The sequence below is a fragment of the Microtus ochrogaster genome (assembly GCF_000317375.1).
Source record: "Microtus ochrogaster isolate Prairie Vole_2 chromosome 14 unlocalized genomic scaffold, MicOch1.0 chr14_random_2, whole genome shotgun sequence".
In the NCBI taxonomy this organism is placed as follows: domain Eukaryota; kingdom Metazoa; phylum Chordata; class Mammalia; order Rodentia; family Cricetidae; genus Microtus; species Microtus ochrogaster.
Genome location: NW_004949097.1, coordinates 1,568,804 through 1,588,190, shown reverse-complemented (window position 1 = coordinate 1,588,190; position 19,387 = coordinate 1,568,804). Strand labels below are relative to the sequence as shown.

The 19,387-nt window shown below is 46.4% G+C and overlaps 1 protein-coding gene across 1 annotated transcript in view; it reads right to left on the bottom strand.

Annotated features, from left to right (window-relative positions):
- Nucleotides 1-5,666: 5,666 nt before the first annotated feature.
- Nucleotides 5,667-19,387, bottom strand: part of Emp1 (epithelial membrane protein 1) — an 18,409-nt gene continuing 4,688 nt past the window's right edge. Inside the window, exons 2-5 of the mRNA XM_005364512.2 lie at nucleotides 9,477-9,587; nucleotides 6,906-7,002; nucleotides 6,669-6,809; nucleotides 5,667-5,915 (exon numbers count right to left, since the gene is read on the bottom strand). Of these exons, the coding sequence (XP_005364569.1) occupies nucleotides 5,749-5,915; nucleotides 6,669-6,809; nucleotides 6,906-7,002; nucleotides 9,477-9,554 (483 nt within the window). The 5' untranslated portion in view covers nucleotides 9,555-9,587 and the 3' untranslated portion in view covers nucleotides 5,667-5,748. The remainder of the gene's footprint in view (nucleotides 5,916-6,668; nucleotides 6,810-6,905; nucleotides 7,003-9,476; nucleotides 9,588-19,387) is intronic.

Sequence of the window (19,387 nt, the reverse complement as noted above, 5' to 3'; positions counted from 1 at the left end):
TTCTGCATGTTGGTATGTTCTGTCTGCATGTTGGTATGTTCTGTCTGCGTGTTGATATGTTCTGTCTCTATGTTGGTGTGTTCTGGCTTTTCCTAGCAGACACAGAAGAGTCCTGCCTGTGTTGTGGAGTGTGAAGCCCTGCACAGCACACTTTCATCTCACATGTGTCTTCTTCAAGGCTCCTGTGGAATTGTCCTCTGTGACTGAAAGGCAGCAGGATCTCACAAAGGGACGATCAGGACCAAGCCCAAAGCTGAGTGACAGAGTTATCTATTAACCATGTGGCACCTGGCATTTATCACCCTGATGAATGGGGTGTCTGTGCCTGGGGACCTCATTCTTGAGTGACAAGGGAGATTGTAGTGAGTCACTCCATACTCAATTGGGCCTGCATATTTACTTAGCCATTTTAATTCAATCAGACCCTATCTGAGACATTTAATTGCTCAAATGTTTATTAAGCCCCTTTGTATGTGGAAATTTGAAAACTCCCTGTCTTTTCTTGGGATGGAATCTCATTTTGCAAGTTAACACTATTGCCTTGCTATCTCACTACCATACAGACCCAAATATCAGCCTGAATCATAGAGGAATCTGCTGTTTACACTTTCTTTAAATCCTTTCTAAAACAGTATTAGAAAGCTAATACTCCTTGTGCTTGATAAAAACATACCCCAGTGATACCTAATTTTATGTGTCAACCTGCCCGGGTCAAAGTATCCAACTGTTTCACCAAACGTTATTCAGGGTGTTTCTGGGAATACATTTTGGGATGAGAATGACTTTTAAGTGGATGAGGTTTAAGTGAAGCAGATTGCCCTGCCTGCTGTGAGTGGGCCTCGCCTGATCAGCCGAATGCCTGAAGAAAGCCAGATCTTCAGAGGAAATACTGTAGAGTACTCTGAGACATGAATTGTTGTATCAGCTCTGGAGTGAGTTTCTTGCTGGATAACCTTCCTGCTGGTCTTCCTAACACACCCTATTTACCACCCAGATTCTTGAAGCGGAAGATGACATCTTGGCAGTAGAAGACACGCTGGGTGGGTCTGAGTGTCTGTTGGTGACTAAAGGTCTTTGTGGGGAAAGAATGGACAATCGGGGAAGGGATGGACAGTCGGGGAAGGGATGGACAGTCGGGGAAGGGATGGACAGTCAGAAGAGAGATGACAAGTCGGGAGAGGGATTGACAGTCAGAAGAGGGATGGACAGTTGGGGGAGTGATGGAGGAAGGTCATTGGTTGATTTAATAAAGAAGCTGCTTGACCTGATAGGTTAGAACGTAAGTGGGAGGAGCAGAATGCTGGGAGGAAGAGGAAGTGAGGTCAGACTCAACAGCTCTCCTCTCAGGGGCAGAAGCCTCGGAGAGACATGATGCTCCACTCGTGCGGGCAGAGGCGAGAGCTCTGCTCTCTGAGGCACACGCAATAAAGCTCCGACCCAGGATGGACGTAGGCTAGAATCTTCCCGGTAAGCGCACCTTGGGGTGCGACACATATGATTGGAAATGGGTTAGTCCAGGTGCGAGAGTTAGCCGAGAAAAGGGCTAGAGCTAAAGAGTCAAGCAGTGATTAAAAGAATACAGTGTCCGTGTAATTATTTCGGGTAAAGCTAGCCTTGCGGGCAGCGGGGTGCTAGGGACTCAGCCCCGCCGCTTATATTACTACAGGGGAGGGATTGACAGTCAGAAGAGGGATGGACAGTCGGGGGAGAGATGGACAGTTGAGGGAGGAATAAACAGTCAGAAGAGGGATGGACAGTTGAAGGAGGGATAAACAGTCAGAAGAGGGATGGACAGTCGGAAGAGGGATTGACAGTCGGGGAGGGATGGCCAGTCGGGGAGGGATGGCCAGTTGGGGAGGGATGGCCAGTTGAGAGAGGGATTGACAGTCAGAAGAGGGATGGACAGTTGGGGGAGGGATTGACAGTCAGAAGAGGGATGGACAGTCAGGGGAGGGATGGACAGTCAGGAGAGTCAGCATAGGAGCTGGAGTGTACCATAGGAGGAAACTCTCTAGGAGAGCTAAGTGAAGGAAGTAGATCACTTATGAAAATGTCTTAGAAGAAGCCTAAGGAACTTTACAGGCATCCAAGGGTGATGGGACACACCTATAATCGCACCACTCAAAAGAGGCAAAGCTCAGAGGAGTACAAGTTTGAAGTGACCCATAGTAAGACTGTCTCAAACAAACAACGATCAAAAGAGACATATGGGCTTCTGAGGAGACATTACAGAGCCAATGCAATTTGGTCTGCTAATTTAAAATGTACTAATAGTGTGTGTGTGTGTGTACACATATGTGCATGTGTGAACACATACTCATCCATCTCTGCACATGCGGAAGCTAGAGGTTTATGTATGGTGGCCTTGTTTTACTGGTTTTCACCTTACTCTCTGAGACAGGGCCTCTCACTGAACCTGGAGCTCTAAGGATTTGGGCCAGGCTAGCTGACCAGTGAGCTCCAGGGGTCTTCAGTCTCAGCCACCTGCCCCTGGGACTACAGACACACATGATTGCCCCCAACTTTTTTATACGGGTACTGGGAATCCAAGCTCAGATCCTCAAGCTTGTACAGAACCATCTCTCCAGTCTTTTATGTTGAAGCTTCATAATATAGTTCTGAATATTTATCTATTTTTACTATGTGACTGTTTTGCCGGAAGAGGGCATTGGATCCCCTGGGAGTGGAGTGACAGATGACTGTGAACCTTCATGTGGGCCCTGGGAACTGAACCTGGGTCCTCTGCAAAAAAAGCAGCAAATGCCTTTAACCACTCAGCCATCCACCTCTTCAGCCCCCTCATAGTACATTTTTGACGTTTCTCTGTGAAGCTTTTTAATTTGCATATTTCATGTGCATTTGTATTCTGCCTGTGTGCATGTCTATGTGAGTGCATCAGATCCCCTGAAACCGGAGCTATAGTCACTTAGGAGCTGTGAAGTGAGTACTGGGAATTGAACCTGGGCCCTCTGGAAGAGCAACCAGTGTTCGTAACCATGGAGCCATCTCTCCAGCCCCTGTGTGTAGTTCATTTTTAATCCAAGACCACAAAGGACCAGAAGACCACCAATAAACCCTACTTCTCTCACTAGTGTTGATATAACAATGAGATACTTAGTATCCACCTGCTCTCCACGATCCATGAGCTCTCTGACTGCTCTCAGAAAGGAGTTAATCTTGCCTGCGGTCATTGAGCGCATGCAGAGATGCTCCAGCTAACACGATGAGCGTCTGCGAATATGAATTATCACAGCCTTTGTGAATTACCATGTACCGTGAAGACACACTTGAGGAGCTGGCTACTTCAACCAAACTGTGGGAGTGCCTCATTTCTTAAAGTCATAAGCCATTCTTATTTAAGATAATAACAACCTCTTTCTAATCTATTAGCTTATGGAATTCCATTTTTGCCTAAGAGGTCTAATTAAAGCAAGGCAAAGCTATATTTAATAACATTCAGTTGCCTGAAATAATTATTAGAGAAACCCTTAAGGTTTTACCAGAAAGTAGTTTAATGTATCAAATAAATGTCAAGCTCCGCAAATCAAACCAGTAGGAAACTTAATAGTAGGAATAAATGTCACCATTCTCTATATCCTCTCATTTAAAAAAAAGAAAAGAAATGAAAACAGTCACACAATGTAGGGAATCAGAATTTGTTTTTATATCCCTAGAGTTATAAACATATGTATCAAAATATTTACAGTTATAGTATATGAAATAATCTATTAAGAAGCCAAATACAGTACTAGAATAGCCCACCAATGCAATGCAAGTTACATGAGACGTAAATGTCACAGAAAAAGGTAAAAGACAAGGAAATGCATGGCTCACGTCAGTCAAAATTCAACTTTTTCACAAAATGTGGCTGTTTTTCTGATCACAGTTGTCTGTTGATATCCTTCTGAACCTAAGACAGCCTTGAACAAGCATATGGTGATCAAATTGTAATTTAAGATTTTATTATCCCACAGTTTTTTCTGACCAATGTCTCTACCCTCAGCCCAGCAATTTAGTAACCCACCTTCAACATTCCCTTAAACATAATACACATAGAGAAATATACTTAGTAATAGTTCCTTTACATAAATACCAGCAATTATAGCATAACAACTTTCCTCAGTAAGGAAATGTGTATAAGAAATGGATAAGGATAACCCTAGGAAAAGGGATGGAGGTGACATGTCTCAGACTCCTCCTAGGGGTGATCTTCCAAGGGCAATAAAGGAAACAATTTCTAAAGAGAAAGCCCTGTAGGCAGAAATCTGAGATGGCTTAACATAGCTGCTGTAGACAGAGCTCTGGCCCCTGAACCAGGACTATGACACTACGTCTAAGTCTTACATAAGAGTACTCTTGTGGCCCTAACAATTCAGCTGCCTTCTGACTGGACACCCCAAGAGTTTCTCTTGCCTTTAAAAAGAAACTGTCTGCCCATCACCTGGACTTTACTCAGCTCATGATGTTTAAAATTTGTGTTTCCTGAGAGCAGTTACTCTGTTCTTATTATAACTGAAATGTAGTATGCTTAACACTCCATAACCACACAGCACCTCCCCCACCCTGCCTCAGGGCTTGTTCTTTGGTTTAGGTTGGTGTATGCTTTGATTGACTTCTAGAATTGCCATCTTCATCTAGAAAACAGTTTGGGGAAACCTATGGAGATGGGAACCACTCCAGCCAGGGTCAAAGCTATAGTGACCACTGAACTTAGCCGTTCTGTTCTGGTCCCCAGTGTTGGTTATTATGAGAGAAAACTTCCTCAAAGGTCCCCAATTCAGAAGCTTAGCAGAGTCATATGGTAAGGGGCTGTGTGGATCCCTCACCTGTTAGATTTACAAGAAACACTGTGTGCATTAGGGGGACTCCTAAAAACCACCTTACTATAGCACTGTGGTGGGTATGCCCTTTGACCCTACAGTTTGTGGGGCATTTTCATCTTTGGCTCTAGAGAATCTAGAGAAACTCCAGAAAAGCTGCCTTAGCTTTTAGTGAGAGTCCATTAGAGTCCAGAGCAGGAGGCCTCTATAAGGGACATCTCAGTGAGGTGTGACAGAGACTCTGCCAATCTCAGCCTATCTCCTAGTCCTCCAGGGTAAAAACTTCTAGTTCTTGATTAAGCCAATCCCATCAGCTTGCCTTATAAAAACCACCTCTTTCTAGTCTTTTCAGATAGGGGAAGTGGCATGGAGGCCAAAGCCCCCGCTACCCCCCACTAAAGGCACTTGGAATCTGAATTTGGTGTTTGGCTTTAGGTCGCAGGACGGGTGGCCTCCAGTCTTAGCCTTCCCAGCAAAGAGGCAGTATCTGCTCTTGCCGGGACTTGGACCACTGTTGGAGCTTGGTGATATAGGTTTGGAAGACCTCGGTGAGTGGCCCAGAAGTTACCCTCAAGAGTGGAACCAGTCGTCCGGTCGTATGGCAGCTGATAAAGTCCTAAGTGGTGCTGTGTAACTGAGGACAGATGGGCTCATATTTGGTGACTAGGGGAGGACCCTCTGATGGCTTCAAGGAAGCGTCAGCATAGTAGCCAACAACTTTTCTTCCAAGGGCAGGTGCTTGGCAGTAGAGAATCCCACCCCCAGAAATGGTTTGGGTTTGGGCCTCTCCCCCACTCTTCCTTCCCCCTTCCCCTCCCCCCTCCCTTCCCTTGGTTATTCCTACGCAATAACTTCTGCTTCCCTCCCAGATTAAGCCGTTTCCTCCTCCCTACGCCCGCCCCACCAAGTCCCCATAAGCTTGTTCATCTTATTTCTTCCTCAGGACCATGTAGAGAATGCCAATGATGAAAGTGAAGCAGAAGCAAATCCAGGTCAGGATGAAACAGTAGCCATGGTGGTTTGGGGTGGTAAAGTTCTTCTCGCCGTGGGCATAATGGTGAGTGTAGATGGACACTCCGACCAGGATGCAAAACCCTGCAAGGAAAAAGGCACTGTCATGGCGGCCACCAAAGCAGTTTGTTTCTTTGTTTGCTTTTAACAATCCCATTTCCCTCAACAACAGTGGGAAAGGAAACTCTCACTGTTTTTTTCCTAAAAGGTCACTCTGTCGGTTTGCCCAGATTCAAGCTTGATGGGTGTTGGTGAAAGAGAGATATCTGGGCTCTCAAATCTGCACTGGCTTGTGTGTGATTACTGTGAAGAATAAAATCATGGAGTATCCTGCTGGCCACCTGCCTTTCCCACCCGGACCCTGGTATGTCTAGGGATGGTGTTATGGGAGCAGCATGGCCTTTTACCAAACTGGGTGTATCTGGGGTGATGGAGAAGATGGTGCATTGCAATAATCGTGCACATCCTGGCCATAGCTGCATCTTTCTGAAGGTGCCACCTTCTCACCTTCTGTATATGCTGCCCAACCACTTGGTGGCTCGTAGGGACATCTAGCTTTTTAAACAATAAAGCAGGCGGGGGTTGTTAACTCAAGCAGCAATAGCAAATCAACAGGCAACTAGAGGCGAGAACAGCCGAATGCAGCTTCACACAGCCATGTGCTAATCGCTAGAGGCCCGACTGGAGCAATGGTGTGAGGTCTAGTCAAAGATTTCCTGCATGTAGCTCAGTAGTCATGTATTTGTTCAGTCTTTCAAGGCCCTGGGTTCAGTCTCCAGCAGTGGGGAAATAAAGAAGATGCTCCCATGTAAAATAGCCCATGCCCTGGATACTCACAGCACACCAACATGGTGGACCCTGAGAGGAAGAAGCGGTTTCCCTTCTCCATGGTGAAGAGCTGGAACACGAAGACCACAAGGGAGATAACACAGAAGATGATGGAGAGGATCATGAAGGCCTGCACTGCCTTGAGAGCATCTATGAACACAAGGCAGGAGCATTAGGCGACCCGGAAGTCTGGGCATGGCCCTACCCTCACCACGGTGGGCTAGGCGCTGGTGTCTGCACTCATACCTTCTTCGCCGTATGTCAGGGTGTCAGTGCAATCACCACTGGTACAGTTCTTCCAAAGTCCCACGGAGGATGCTACGTCATTTGAAACCATCCAGACCTGAAACCAGAGGAGACGGAGTCGATTAAGAGTTGCTCTTCTGCTTTCTAGAAGAGAACATCATCACGTGTCAGGACCAAATCTTAACCATGATGCCCTATGCGGCTGTCGACACTGCTAAGCCTCGTGTCTCTGCAGAAATAAGATCCTAAGTCACAAAGGTTGCAAGAAAGGAAACTGTGGACCAGAAAAGATGCCACCTTTCCTGTTTGGACTTAATTATTCATGATGCACACACACAGATGCATGCACACTCATACAGCTCACACACACTCACACACACACAACTGAAGAAAGTTCAACATAGTGGTTTAAGGTCCTAAAGTTCTAAGGAATAAAAACTCTGGATGAGGAAAAGAACACTGAGCATGTGCAAGGCACTTTAAAAGGCTCACATTTAAGTAGTTAGCTAATGAGGGGAAAAAATTAGTTAAGTCAGGCCTGGTAGAAACTAATTCCAGCACCCTGGAAATAAACAGGAGGCTCAGGGGTTTAAGACTCAGATACTAAGTTTGAGGCCAACGTGTAGGTTACATAAGACTCTGTCTCAAAAGACAAAAACAACAAAAGATGGCTCACCAACTGACAGCATCAAGTGCCTTTGCAAAAGAACTAAAGTTCCATTCCCAGCACCCACACTAGGAGGCTCACAGCACCTGGAACTCCAGCTTCAGGGCTTCCAGCATCTTCACTTTCACTCATCATGTGTGCATTATATATATATATATATATATATATATATATATATATATATATATATATATATATATATTAAAAATAAATCTTTAAAGAGCAAAAAACAAGAAAAATGTCCAGCTGGAGACAACTAAGAAGCAGGAAGGCTGCTGGGGAAACAAAAATGATTCTGGTGGCCCGTGGGCCACTTTAGTCCATTCAGAAGGTTCGGATGTGGACTGTCACGGCACAGAGTCCTTAGATATCAAATGCTTCAAGGCAGGGGCAGCTAAAAGTCCAAGAATGACCAAAATGTATATCCCCAGGTCCATCGTGGTGCCAGCACCCCTTCTCGCCTGAACTGAGAATAACAACTCCTCTGTGAAATAGGAAATAACTACAGAGTCCTGTCTACACATGCGCACGCGGAAACAGGAAGCCCAAACACGCGCAATCGCCCTCTAGCTCCGCCCGGCGTCAAGGGGCTGACCCAGGGTGGATATGAAGCACGTTGTGCCTCTTGTAATGATGTGTGAAGTTTCCTGTGAAGCACAGGAGTCAGCATTTACAATTGACAAATTATAAAGCTGGAGGAGGCAAGATGGGCAGGGGTTGTGTCCTCTCTCTAATACGCAAACTACCCCACCTAGCTTGTATTCACACCCACTTCGCTCTGGACTTTAAAACCTATCAGAGCCTTCATCCCAGTACTTGGGAGGCACAGGGGTAGGTGCATCTCCAAGTTTGAGGCCTGTCTGATCTACATAGTGAGTTCCAGGACAGCCAGGATTATGCAAAGAAACCCTGGGGGGAGGGGAGGACACAAAACTACTTACCCTTTGACCACCACAAGGGTCAAATGGACTCTCACCCATTCTAGAGCCATCGTTTGTCTACCTGATGATCGGTTGCCTTAACTTCTTTGTTTGTTTTTTGTTTGTTTGTCGACCAGCGTGGCCTCAGATCACAGAGATCCTGCCTCCCAAGTGCTGGTATTAAAAGCTCGCGCCACCACACCAAGCAAAGCGTGTGGCCCAGGCTGGCCTCAAACTCATGGACCTCTTGCCTCCGCCTCTTTCAAGCGATCCTTCCATCACTTAGTCACTTTACTTCTTAGTCCTAGAAACTGGCTCTTTTTCCTTGAGCCGAGGGCAATACAAGCAAATTGGGAGCTGGAAATGACCACTAGGGGTCAGAGTAGACCCAGGTTCGGAGAGCAAAGACCCCGGTTCACCGGGAATGGAGTTAGTAAATCTTGCCAAATTCCATTTCCCACACCGATTTCCACTCAAAAGTCGGATTTATCAACCTAATAACCAAAGCAGTGTTCTCATTCTCACAGTCATATAGCCCATAATCACAAATTTCTGCAGGAGGGAAAGGCTGGTGCTCATAGAGATCTATAACTCCTGACTGGGAAAGCCTGTCTGTCCCACAGGACACCTTTGCCAGCCGGCCTGCCGGAATGGCCTGCAGGGAACGCACTTTCTACCACTTCCCTTCTTTCTGTAAGAGAAGCTCCACCCACCTACCCACCCTCCAAAGTCACCTCGATCTCCATCTTTGGTGGAGCATTTCCCACCTCCCAACATCCCTAGAATCACTCATGGATCCTGGCTCTTTACACTTTGGGTATTTCATTGTTTGATATATGAGTAAGCATTTGATCTCTTTCCCTCCGCATCGAAGCTAGACGCTTCTGCACCTACTTCACAACCCTCTTCCATTTTTTTAAAACATTTTGCCAAACTGTTCCAACGATCCCTTCCGGGCTGAATGAACCAGAGGCTGTGACTCACGTTGGAGATGGTGGAGACAAAGAGCATTATAGCAGCAGCAATGTGCACCACAAAGATCCCAGCCAGTAACACCAGCATCTTGGCTGTTTGGTGGTTTGGGAGCAGAGAGTTCTGAAAACAGAAGACAAGGGAGACCAATAGGTTACTGTCATGCTAAGTAAAGCAAACCCCACCTTCTTACTCCACGGGCTCTCTGTTAACACGAGACAAGCGTGACAATTTTTAAAATTCAAAATTGCATCAAAAACTCCTAAAAGCAGCTTTTCACCTGACCTGACTGATAGACTTAAGGGCCTAGTCATCTATGGAGAGACGAGAGCATCTGTTTTGTTCCTGTGTTTATAGGTTCATTTCTTTAATATACTATCTATCCCCCTTTTTTCTTTAAAAAGGGGTGCATTGTATTTCTGTAATAGCTGCTAACGTTTTATTTGTGATTTAGAGACCAGAAGCTGGGCTTTGGATTTTGAAAAGGATTTTGTCATCTCCAGAGCTCTGCAGAAGCATCACACACAATCCCAGCTTGAATGAGGAAAGCATCCACGCTCCCGGCAAAATGCTCACCCAGCAGTTTGAAGAGAGCTCATGTGCTGTGCAGAACAAGCTGCTATTACTCACTGGCCATAGAGCAAACGGGCTACTAATTTGATCCCGGATGAGACATAAAATGGGAGAGACACTACTTCTGTTATTACAATGCTTTTTGGCATCTAATATTGTGACAACCTAATTACAGTGTAATGGTCTGATCACTTACTGATTTAACATTCCAGACTAATATCTACAACACCTGAGCCTTTGGCCCTGCATGCCTCTCAGTGGGGATGCTGTCTGGGGGCATCTAAGGCAATGTTAGATTCCCTGTGGCTCAACAGGACAGCTCTGGGGCTTCGGAAGTATAAAGCCTGAGATAACACCAGAAGTGTCGTTCACAAGTGTGTGGTGTTTGTGCAGATTCAGTCATTCAGGACCCAGCCCAGAAGACAAACAGATGCATAAATCACCGTTTGGAAGAACAGGAACTAATATAAATTAGCAATGTGCGTGGATAAACAAAAGCTCTCAGCCGCAATTTCAGCAGAGACCACTAATCGTAAAGACCAGGAACTAAGGTGACTGGGAGGGGCGCACATGGAGGAGCTGTGCTGACCCAAGTCACTGCGCCATCTGTGTCGCGCCCATGACAGTTAGATGCAGACCCAGCCCAGGGAGACATCAAAAGGAAAGGACTGGAGGTTGCCCACCCTCTAGGCAGGGAGTACGTGAGGATGCCCCAACCAAGGAGGAGATGGCGGCTGGTAGCCTGCAATTGCCTGCTCCCCCCTCACTCCACCTGATTTAATTGAAGCTTTGGGTGTGCTGAAGCCACTTTCATGCTACACTAGGTATTTATTAGGACACCGATGCTGTCATTATTCTGACATTTCAGGTGTCTTTTATCTCCTTCTCTCGCTTTCTCATTAGGCACACAGAATCCAACGTGATCTACTGCACGCCTGGGTTCTTGGCTCTTTGTGGACACTGGTTTCCACTCTCCAGAAACCTCTTCCCCACTGGCCACTTCCCTCTAATTTGGGGGTGGAGGGGGGTGGTGAGGGAGGCAGAGAACGTTTCCAATTTAACTATGAATGCCAAAGTTGACGACCCGTTCTCTGGGGAGCAATTAGAACTCTCAGGTCTGTAAACCCACTGTTCTCCTTCCCTGTTGGCTTTATTGGGGCTCTTGCAAACCTCCACAACTCCCCGCTTGGCTTTAAGGATTGGGGTTTTGTTTTGTTTCTGTTTGTTTGATTGCTGGTTTTTAATTAGAAGTTGCTAGAATCATCCCAAGTTCCAGTCATCCCAAGTGCTTTGATCTCTGCCTCAGTTTCCTCATAGATGTGGGGATGGGGGCGGTGGGGATGCTAATTATTCCCAAAATGTGAGGATTGCACTGGATTATATAAGTGAAATAGCTTGTGCTGTGTCTGGTATGTGGTGGGTACTAATAACAGGGTTACCACGGTTGCTGTTATTGTTATTGTTTCTCTTCTACGAAGCAGAATAGCTGTTGCCAACCCAATCCAATTATCCAAGCACACACGGAATAGGATGTCTGTTTGAGGGCTAGTTTACCAGGCAGTATATGGGCTAAAATTATTTTGGTCCTCAGAAATTGTCTCTTTTGTCTAGTCCTTACCACTAAGAACACACCCTTCAGAGTCACGAGAAAAAGATAGCTTTTTCTCCGTCCATTCCACCAAAGTACCCTCTTTCCCAAGCTTGCCCCTCCAGAATGAAGCTGGCTCAAGGCAGGAAATAACAAGACTTACATAATGGGTGCTTGTGTTCAACCCTCCTTGACCCTTTAATGGCTCTCTTTTCTTTTGTTTATAATAATCTGAAACAGCCTCCTTCTAGTGAGAGGATGATGAGGAGCCAAGAAGGGAATATAAACTCCCAAGTGAGGCCACAGGAGCCTTTCTGTCTCCCTGGATGCCCTGGGACCCTCTCCTCCAGAGTTCATTTTGTTCATCCACTTACCGTTTCATCCAGTGACCCCTCTCCCAGCCACTCCGGCTCACTCTTAACCTCAGCAGAGGCCCTAATTCCTGTCCCCTGCCTACTGTCAGGTAGAAGTGCAAGTGAGGTTTTCCTCAAACTAAAAAGTGACTCTTGTCTGAGATTGGGGACAGGGAGAGCTGTGTTTCTTCCCTCAAGCAAGGGAGCAAAATATCTCAGATCAATGAGGGTTCATAATGAACCAATCACATAGGTCTCCCTGTTTCTGACTGCTGTCTCCAGCCTGTGTGGAGGCTGTTTAGGTAGTTACTGCATAATATACATGGCTTCATCTTTACACTGTCCCAAATGGGTCAACTTACATCAGTGAAATCCATTGTCAGCTTAGAGGGGCTTCCTTTCTTGTTCGTTCGTTTGTTTGTTTTTGACAGTGTTTCTTTGTGTAGCCTTGCCTGTCCTAGAACTCACTTTGTGGATCAGACTGGCCTCGAACTCACAGAGAGCTCCCTGCATCTGCCTCCAGAGCTCTGGTTTTAAAGGTGTGTGCCACCATGCCTGACACTTCCATGATTTTTAACACCCTCTTCCAAAATACTTAGAAACACAATGGAACATTTTATGAAGTTTCTGTCTTGGGTCATCCATGGTTATCCAGCCTCTCTGTATTACAGAGCCAACCCCTTGCCCACTCAGTCAAGAACAATAGTTCTCAACCTGTGGGTCACAACCCTTTGGGAAGGTCAAATGACCCTTTCATGGGGGTTGCATATCAGGTCTTTATATTACAGTTCATAGCAGTAGCAAAATTGCAGTTATGAAGTCACAGCACAAATAATGTGATAGTTGGGGGTCAACACGACATGAGAAACTGTATTAAAAGGTTGCAGCATTAGGTAGACTGAGAACTGATCTGGGAGGACGAAGCCCTCAAGATCTTTATGGATAACTACCAGTAGAGGCTGACAAGTGGGTATCTGAGAACCTAGCAAACAGCATAGTCCATGTTCTCGAGACTTCCACCCACCATGATCTTTTGAAATTTGTCCACTGACTCACGCCTTGTTCAAGGAATGAGACTATTTCTGGACTCATACTGTACCTCACTGGTATAAAACGCTTGCCTAGCATGTTCGGGGCCCTGGAACTTGTCCTCAGCACCACCCAAAAAAAAAAAACAAAAGCAAACAAACAAAACTATCAGCAGCATGTAGACAATTTTGAAAGCATGGAATGCTACAACTTGTGTCTCCACGAAGCAATAATGGAATTCCTATTTCCCCCTCCTATTTCTCCACAATGCTATGATTGGAATTCTCCAGTGGAGAACACATTCCTCCTCCTCGACAGGTGGACCAGACCCTGAAGCAGGGAACACAGCAGCACCACAGCTCTGAATATCCCATGGTAGCCCAGCCTCCCCTCTTGCTGCACGGACAGACCCAAGGTGTGTCATCTGTTGTTGGGGACTTCCTTGCCAAGACTGCAACTCCTCGTGGTGTTTTTGTGTTCCCCCGTGTGGGCCACCTCACCTGCTCAGTCACAGTGCTTTAAAAAGCTTGAAAGTGTGGTGGCTTATGTGGACACCAAGAGCACTTCCCTGGCACCTTCTCCACCCATAAACATGGCAGTCACGCCATCCACACTGTGTGATTGGCAAGGGTGTGGTCAGGGTTGAGGGAAGCTGAGAAACAGACAGAAGTCATGAATGACCACACTAGAAAGAAGTGGCTATTAGGAAAAATAAGGATCAAAGACTTGGAGTCAAGTTCGTTGGGAATCTCTATGTAGTCCAAGCTAGCCTCAGACTTGTGGCAATTCTGCTTCGACTGTCCTGAGTGTACAGAGTGTCACGATTCACTTGAGACTGGGTGAGACTCTGGCCAATGAGGTAGTCTCTATGGATGGTAAGATGGTACAAGATGCTTTCCGGGACCATGCCTGTGGATCTGGCTGGCTGAAACCAGTTTAGGCATTTTTGGGGTGTGGGTAGCTAAGATTCTAAATAGTCCATTACGGGAAAGAAAAGAGCAATGATGGTTTAGCTGTCACTTCTGCCTCTTCCTGGTTTCCTGCCCAAAGCATAACAGTCATCTGGGGGTCTACCTGTATTATCTTGCCAGGGTTCCTGGTTATTCCCACCTCCATTGTCAAGATCCTAGCCATGATGCTGTCTCTAAACTTCCACCCCCCCCCATGCATTCTCTGTACTGGTATTGGGTTATCTGACCATGTCCCTCCTCAACCTACAAACCTCCATCCTTCCATTGCTGAGAGTGCTTGTCTCCGTCAGGAGATGAGATGCCAGTCATGTCCATGGAATCCTGGGAATCTGACTTCCAAAATAAAAGCTGCTCTTATGTCTTTACTCCAGTGATTGCCTATTAGTTTTTTCACCCAAGCTCAAATTCTGCCTCTTCCTTCTTTCCATAGGTTTGAAGTAGTTCCCTCCCTCCCCCCACCCCATTACGTTACAGCCCTTCTTCAGCCCTAATAAAGTAACTAATGGCAGCCTGCCTAATGACAGAGTTCTTTCTGGACATGTTTGACTCCCTCACCCTGAGGAGTCTGAGCCCCTAAGGGCAGAGGCCATGACAGGTACCAGATAAACCTCATTAAGGAGGAAATAAAAGAACCAAGAAGCACAATGTTTTCTTCAATATGGAAAATAACAGCCAGGTGACTGAAGGCCTTATAAGGGGCACAGATGTCTCCTTTCTCTCTTCGTTTCATTTCTAATTTTTATTTTGTGTATATGGATGTTTTGCCTGAACTCTGTGGACCATGAGTATGTATGGTTCCCATGGAGACCAGAAAATGGTACCAGATCCCCTGGAACTGGAGTTACAAACAACTGTGAGCCACCAGCTAAGTGTGTGCTGGGAATTGAACCCAGGTCTCTTGGAAAAGCATCCAGTGCTCTTAATCACTGAGCCATCTCCCCAGAGCTTCCTTCTTTCTTTTAATATAACATATACTTTAGTCCTCCATCATTTCTGTAAATTATTTGGTACATCACTACAAGCATGGATTGAGCATCTTGTTATGCACAAATTTCATATTATTTATTTCCACTTAACTTTTATAACTACTTTTCACAAGCATATTACTTCCAAACTAAGGGAGGGCTTGAAATTGCTTCCAAAACCAGCAAACCCATCCTGAAGAACTATGGAAATCGCACTTAAACTCCTCCTGTCCTGAGGAACTACCTATCAAAGCTCTACTAGAAAAGTCCTTCCAAGAGTACATACAGCCTGTGGAATTCAGGCATAACTCAATTGGTAAGAGTGAGTGCTAGCCTAACCCAGGCATAGTGGCACACATCTTTAATGCCAGCATTTGGGAGCCGGAGGCAGGCAGATAGATCTCTGTGAGTTCAAGGCCAGCTTGGTCTACATAGTAAGTTTCAGGATAGTCAGAGCTACATTGTGAGATCCTGTCTCAAAAAAAAAAAAAAAAAAAAAAAGAACAAAAACAAAGAGTGCTTCCCTGGCACTCAGGAAGCCCCTGATTCTATCCCCAGCATCTACATATGCAATCCTAGCACTTGAGACGTAGAGGTAGAAGATCAACCACCCAAAGCAGCTTCATTGTAGATTTAAGGTGAGCCTGGGCTATGTGAGACACACACACACACACACACACACACACACACACACACACACACACACACAAGCACATGTGCAAGGCACAGCCCAGCCCTGAAATTACTGCTGCTGGAGCCTCCTCTGTCCTTCTGCTGGACAAGGCTCTTCTCAATGAGTTAGATTCTCATCTCTTTCCGGCTAACTGAAAGTTGGCATGAAAACTTTCTCACACTATCTGAGCAAAGACCTGGCACTTCCTGCAAGGCAGGAGGGAAGAGGGAAGGTAGAGCAGCTCTGACAGGAGTTGGGTCATGTGACCTTCATGAGTCAGCCCCAACTGTGCACGTCTTTCTCCATGTGACATCTGAAATGAAACCGAGGCTACTGGGGCCTCCTAAGGATGCTGCAGGGCAGCATGGAAGCCTTTCTGTCCTCCTCCATGTCGAGACCATTCTCACTGTGGTTTGGCTTCGGATGTGTGTGCATTCCCAATGAGGATCATTTTCATTGGCAAAATCGACGTCTGTGTGACATAAAAGCAAACAAAGAAGGAAGCTCTGCCCTTGGGGAGCAGAGAGGAGGATGTATCTGGAGGGGGGAAAGGCTGGGATTAAAGGCAAAATGAGTGGATTGGACCTTGGGTGAGCTTTCCTGGCCATTGTTATTGCTGTTTTATGTCATGTGTACTTTTCCATCCTCAGCATTGTTCTTGCATACGGATGGAAAGGGAAGCGTGTATCTCTGCGTGGGAAACAGGGTAGGGGGATCCTAAAGTCTTCCTGCTTCTGTGTATAGGATTTCAGTGTGGGAAGAAATGCAGGTTGCCCTTGGCTTTGTGTGTCTCACACTAGGGATGATGCTTCAAGTGCTGGTAGATTCTGTGGCCATCCACAATTGATCAGGGAAAGAAGCGGGAACCTGGATGATTCAGGGAAATAGTGCTTCTTCATGGTCCTGAAGCAAAGGGGCTACCATCTACAATGGCGGCCTGTGACAAATAGCACAGTCTCTTTGGGGCGAATATAGTCTGTATGGACTCTCACATATAGCTAGAATATACAGTCAAAGTGCAAGCTTGAAGAACCAAAAAAACATGTTAGAAGGAAGGAAGAGAGGGATGGAAAGATGCAGAAAGGGAGAGAGGAAGGAAGAGAAGGGGAAAGAAAGGAAAAAAGACATGGAAAAAGAACAGAAGGGGAAGTGGGAAGGAGACAAAGAGAGAAAAGGAGAAAGAAAAATATCAGAAAGGAAAGGAAGGCAGAAGGGAGGGAGGGAATGGGAGAGATAAAGAGAGAGAGAGAGAGAGAGAGAGAGAGAGAGAGAGAGAGAGAGAGAGAGCTCTAATTAGGAAGGCGAGGCCAATTGTACAAATATTCTATCTGGCTAATGGCCAGAGTTGAAAGATTTTGTCAAACCTGTCTTCTTGGTGGAATCTAGGGAGGCAGAGTCCCAAGTGATAAAGAACACAGACTCTAAGCTCAAATTTCTTAAGGGTCACACATAGACCTCATGTGGTTAGCATGAGCATTGAAGGATCTGTGTCTAACACAAAGCAAGCAGTATGTTACAGGTCATATTTATTCATTAGCATAGCATGAAAGGCTCAGGCCAGTGAGGTGGGCTTGCATCTTCTCTGCAGCCTGAGAGCCCGAACTATGCAAAGGCAAGCAAAAAAGTATGCATATTGTTTTTGCAGATGCATCCACAGAGACACTCATCCCCACCCCCATCTCTCTCTTATTTCCGCTTGTCCTCCACTATGTCCATGGAGTGGGCGGATCTGGACAGCATCTGCAAAGCCTGAAGACAGACCTGGGCTGTGAGGCCCGAGAGCAGCCCACACCCTCTGGCTGCAGCTGGCCAGTGCTGGGGAGGATGTCCCCTGGGTGAGGACGGACGCTTCCGTTGCCTTCTGCTCTCAACAAAGGAGAAGTATTCGGGTGGCCAGATTGTCTTCCAGGGAGAGGTTGCCAAGATAATAACTAGGGTTTGGTAAGAAAAATCAAGGTGTGGCTGGGCCCTGGAGGCTTCTGGGTGCGCCTGACAGCAGATGGCGGTAACATGCTTGAACCGGCAAAGCCAGAGAGAGCTGGAGGGCTGTGGAGAGCAGGGGCACCCAAGTATGCTGGGTAGGCCACTTGCTTGGTTCAGTTTCAAAGAAGCTGGCTACTTCGAGTTGAGAGGTATTGGGCCGTTCTGTCTTGCCCTTTGACTAAGATCCCACCTCCTAGGTAACATAGTTAGAATGAAGCCAGTATCTTGAATCTCCAATCCAGCTTTATTTCCTATCTTTTATCGGATAGGGGTGTGTGTGTGTGTGTGTGTGTGTGTGTGTGTGTGTGTGTGTGTGTGTTTTGTTGTTGTCATCTGTTTATGAGATGGGGGTCTCAGTGTCTTGGAACTCAAGATTCAGCTAGACTAACTGGCTGTGAGTGCCAGGGATCCTCCTGTTTCTTTTTCCCCAAAATTGAGATTACAAATCTAAGCCACCATACCCAGCAATTCATATGGGCTCTGGGAATCAAACTCTGTTCCTCTTGTTTGCATAGCGAGCACTTTACCATTGAGCTCTCTTCTTAGTTCCTCCTTTGATTTTTTTTTAAAGATAGAATCATTATGTAGTCCCACCTAGCCTTTAACTCACAGCAATCCTCCTGCCTCAACCCTCCCGTGTTGGGATTAAAAGGCATGCAACACCCAGCTCTTGTCTGAGGGTTTGACAGCTACTAGAGGCTGTTCCTCCCACAACTTTGAGTTAATCAGAGTTAGACAGCCCCTCATAAAAGTCCCCGTGGTGTATACAAAGGGTCTTTCAAAGGCCACCACTTCTTCCTGTCACACTGCTCTGAGGTCCACTCTGTATAGACGGCTGGCCCTGTCAAATCCCTCATGCCAGCCCTGAGACTGGCTTCCATCTTCAAACCCAGACCACACCCTCAGAGCTGGCAGAGTCCCCTCCCTGTGGAAGCTTAGCAGCAGCTGTGGGCAAAGGGAAGTTCCTGGGCTCAGCTCCATAGCTTTGGGAACGTTCCACAAGAGAAACTCTCTGTTGTAATTTAGCAAAGCTTCCTCCCCTCCCTCCTCTCAGACCCCAAGGCAAAGAGCTTAGGTTTCTGAAAGCAGAGGTCTCTAAGCTGAAGATCCTCATTGGACTCTCACCTCTCATCTGATCCTCAAGATGGAGAAACACTGGAACGCTACCCATGAAACCCAATGGCCCCAAACGTTCATCAACCATGCCAAAAACTAGGGGGGAAGATCTTCAGGGAGGACAAAAACCAGAATTTTGCTCCAAGGGCTATCCTGAGACAGTGAGCATGAGCTGCTATCAAGAGGAGGATCTAGAAGTAAGACCAGCCTTACCATGCCTCCCTTTCCCATTTGCTTTCTCTGTCTATATCTACTTGGCTCTTTCTAGACTTTTCTGCTTGCCTCGTCCCCAAACACAACCATCTGCTCACTCCCTCTCACTCCCCTTGGGTTCTCAAACCCTCCCAAAGTGTCCCTTTTTGCTCCCACCCACGCCTGTAAGCCACACCTGCACTGGTTCTCTCTCCTCAGGACCAGGTCAGGTTCTGAGCCTGATTCTGCTCCCGGTGAACTGATGTTTTCACAGGCCCCTCCAGAGATGGCACCTTTTGTTTCATAAACCAAACCTCATTCTTCTTTCCAAGAGCTGGGTGGTGATGTCCAGGGCTATTTCAGGTGAGTTCTTTGAAAACTGTGCCTAAGGAATCTTGGATCAGGTAGGACAGCAGAAGCCATGTGCTCCCTCCCTTGTTCTCTCTCTCTCGCTCGCTCTCTCTCTCTCTCTCTCTCTCT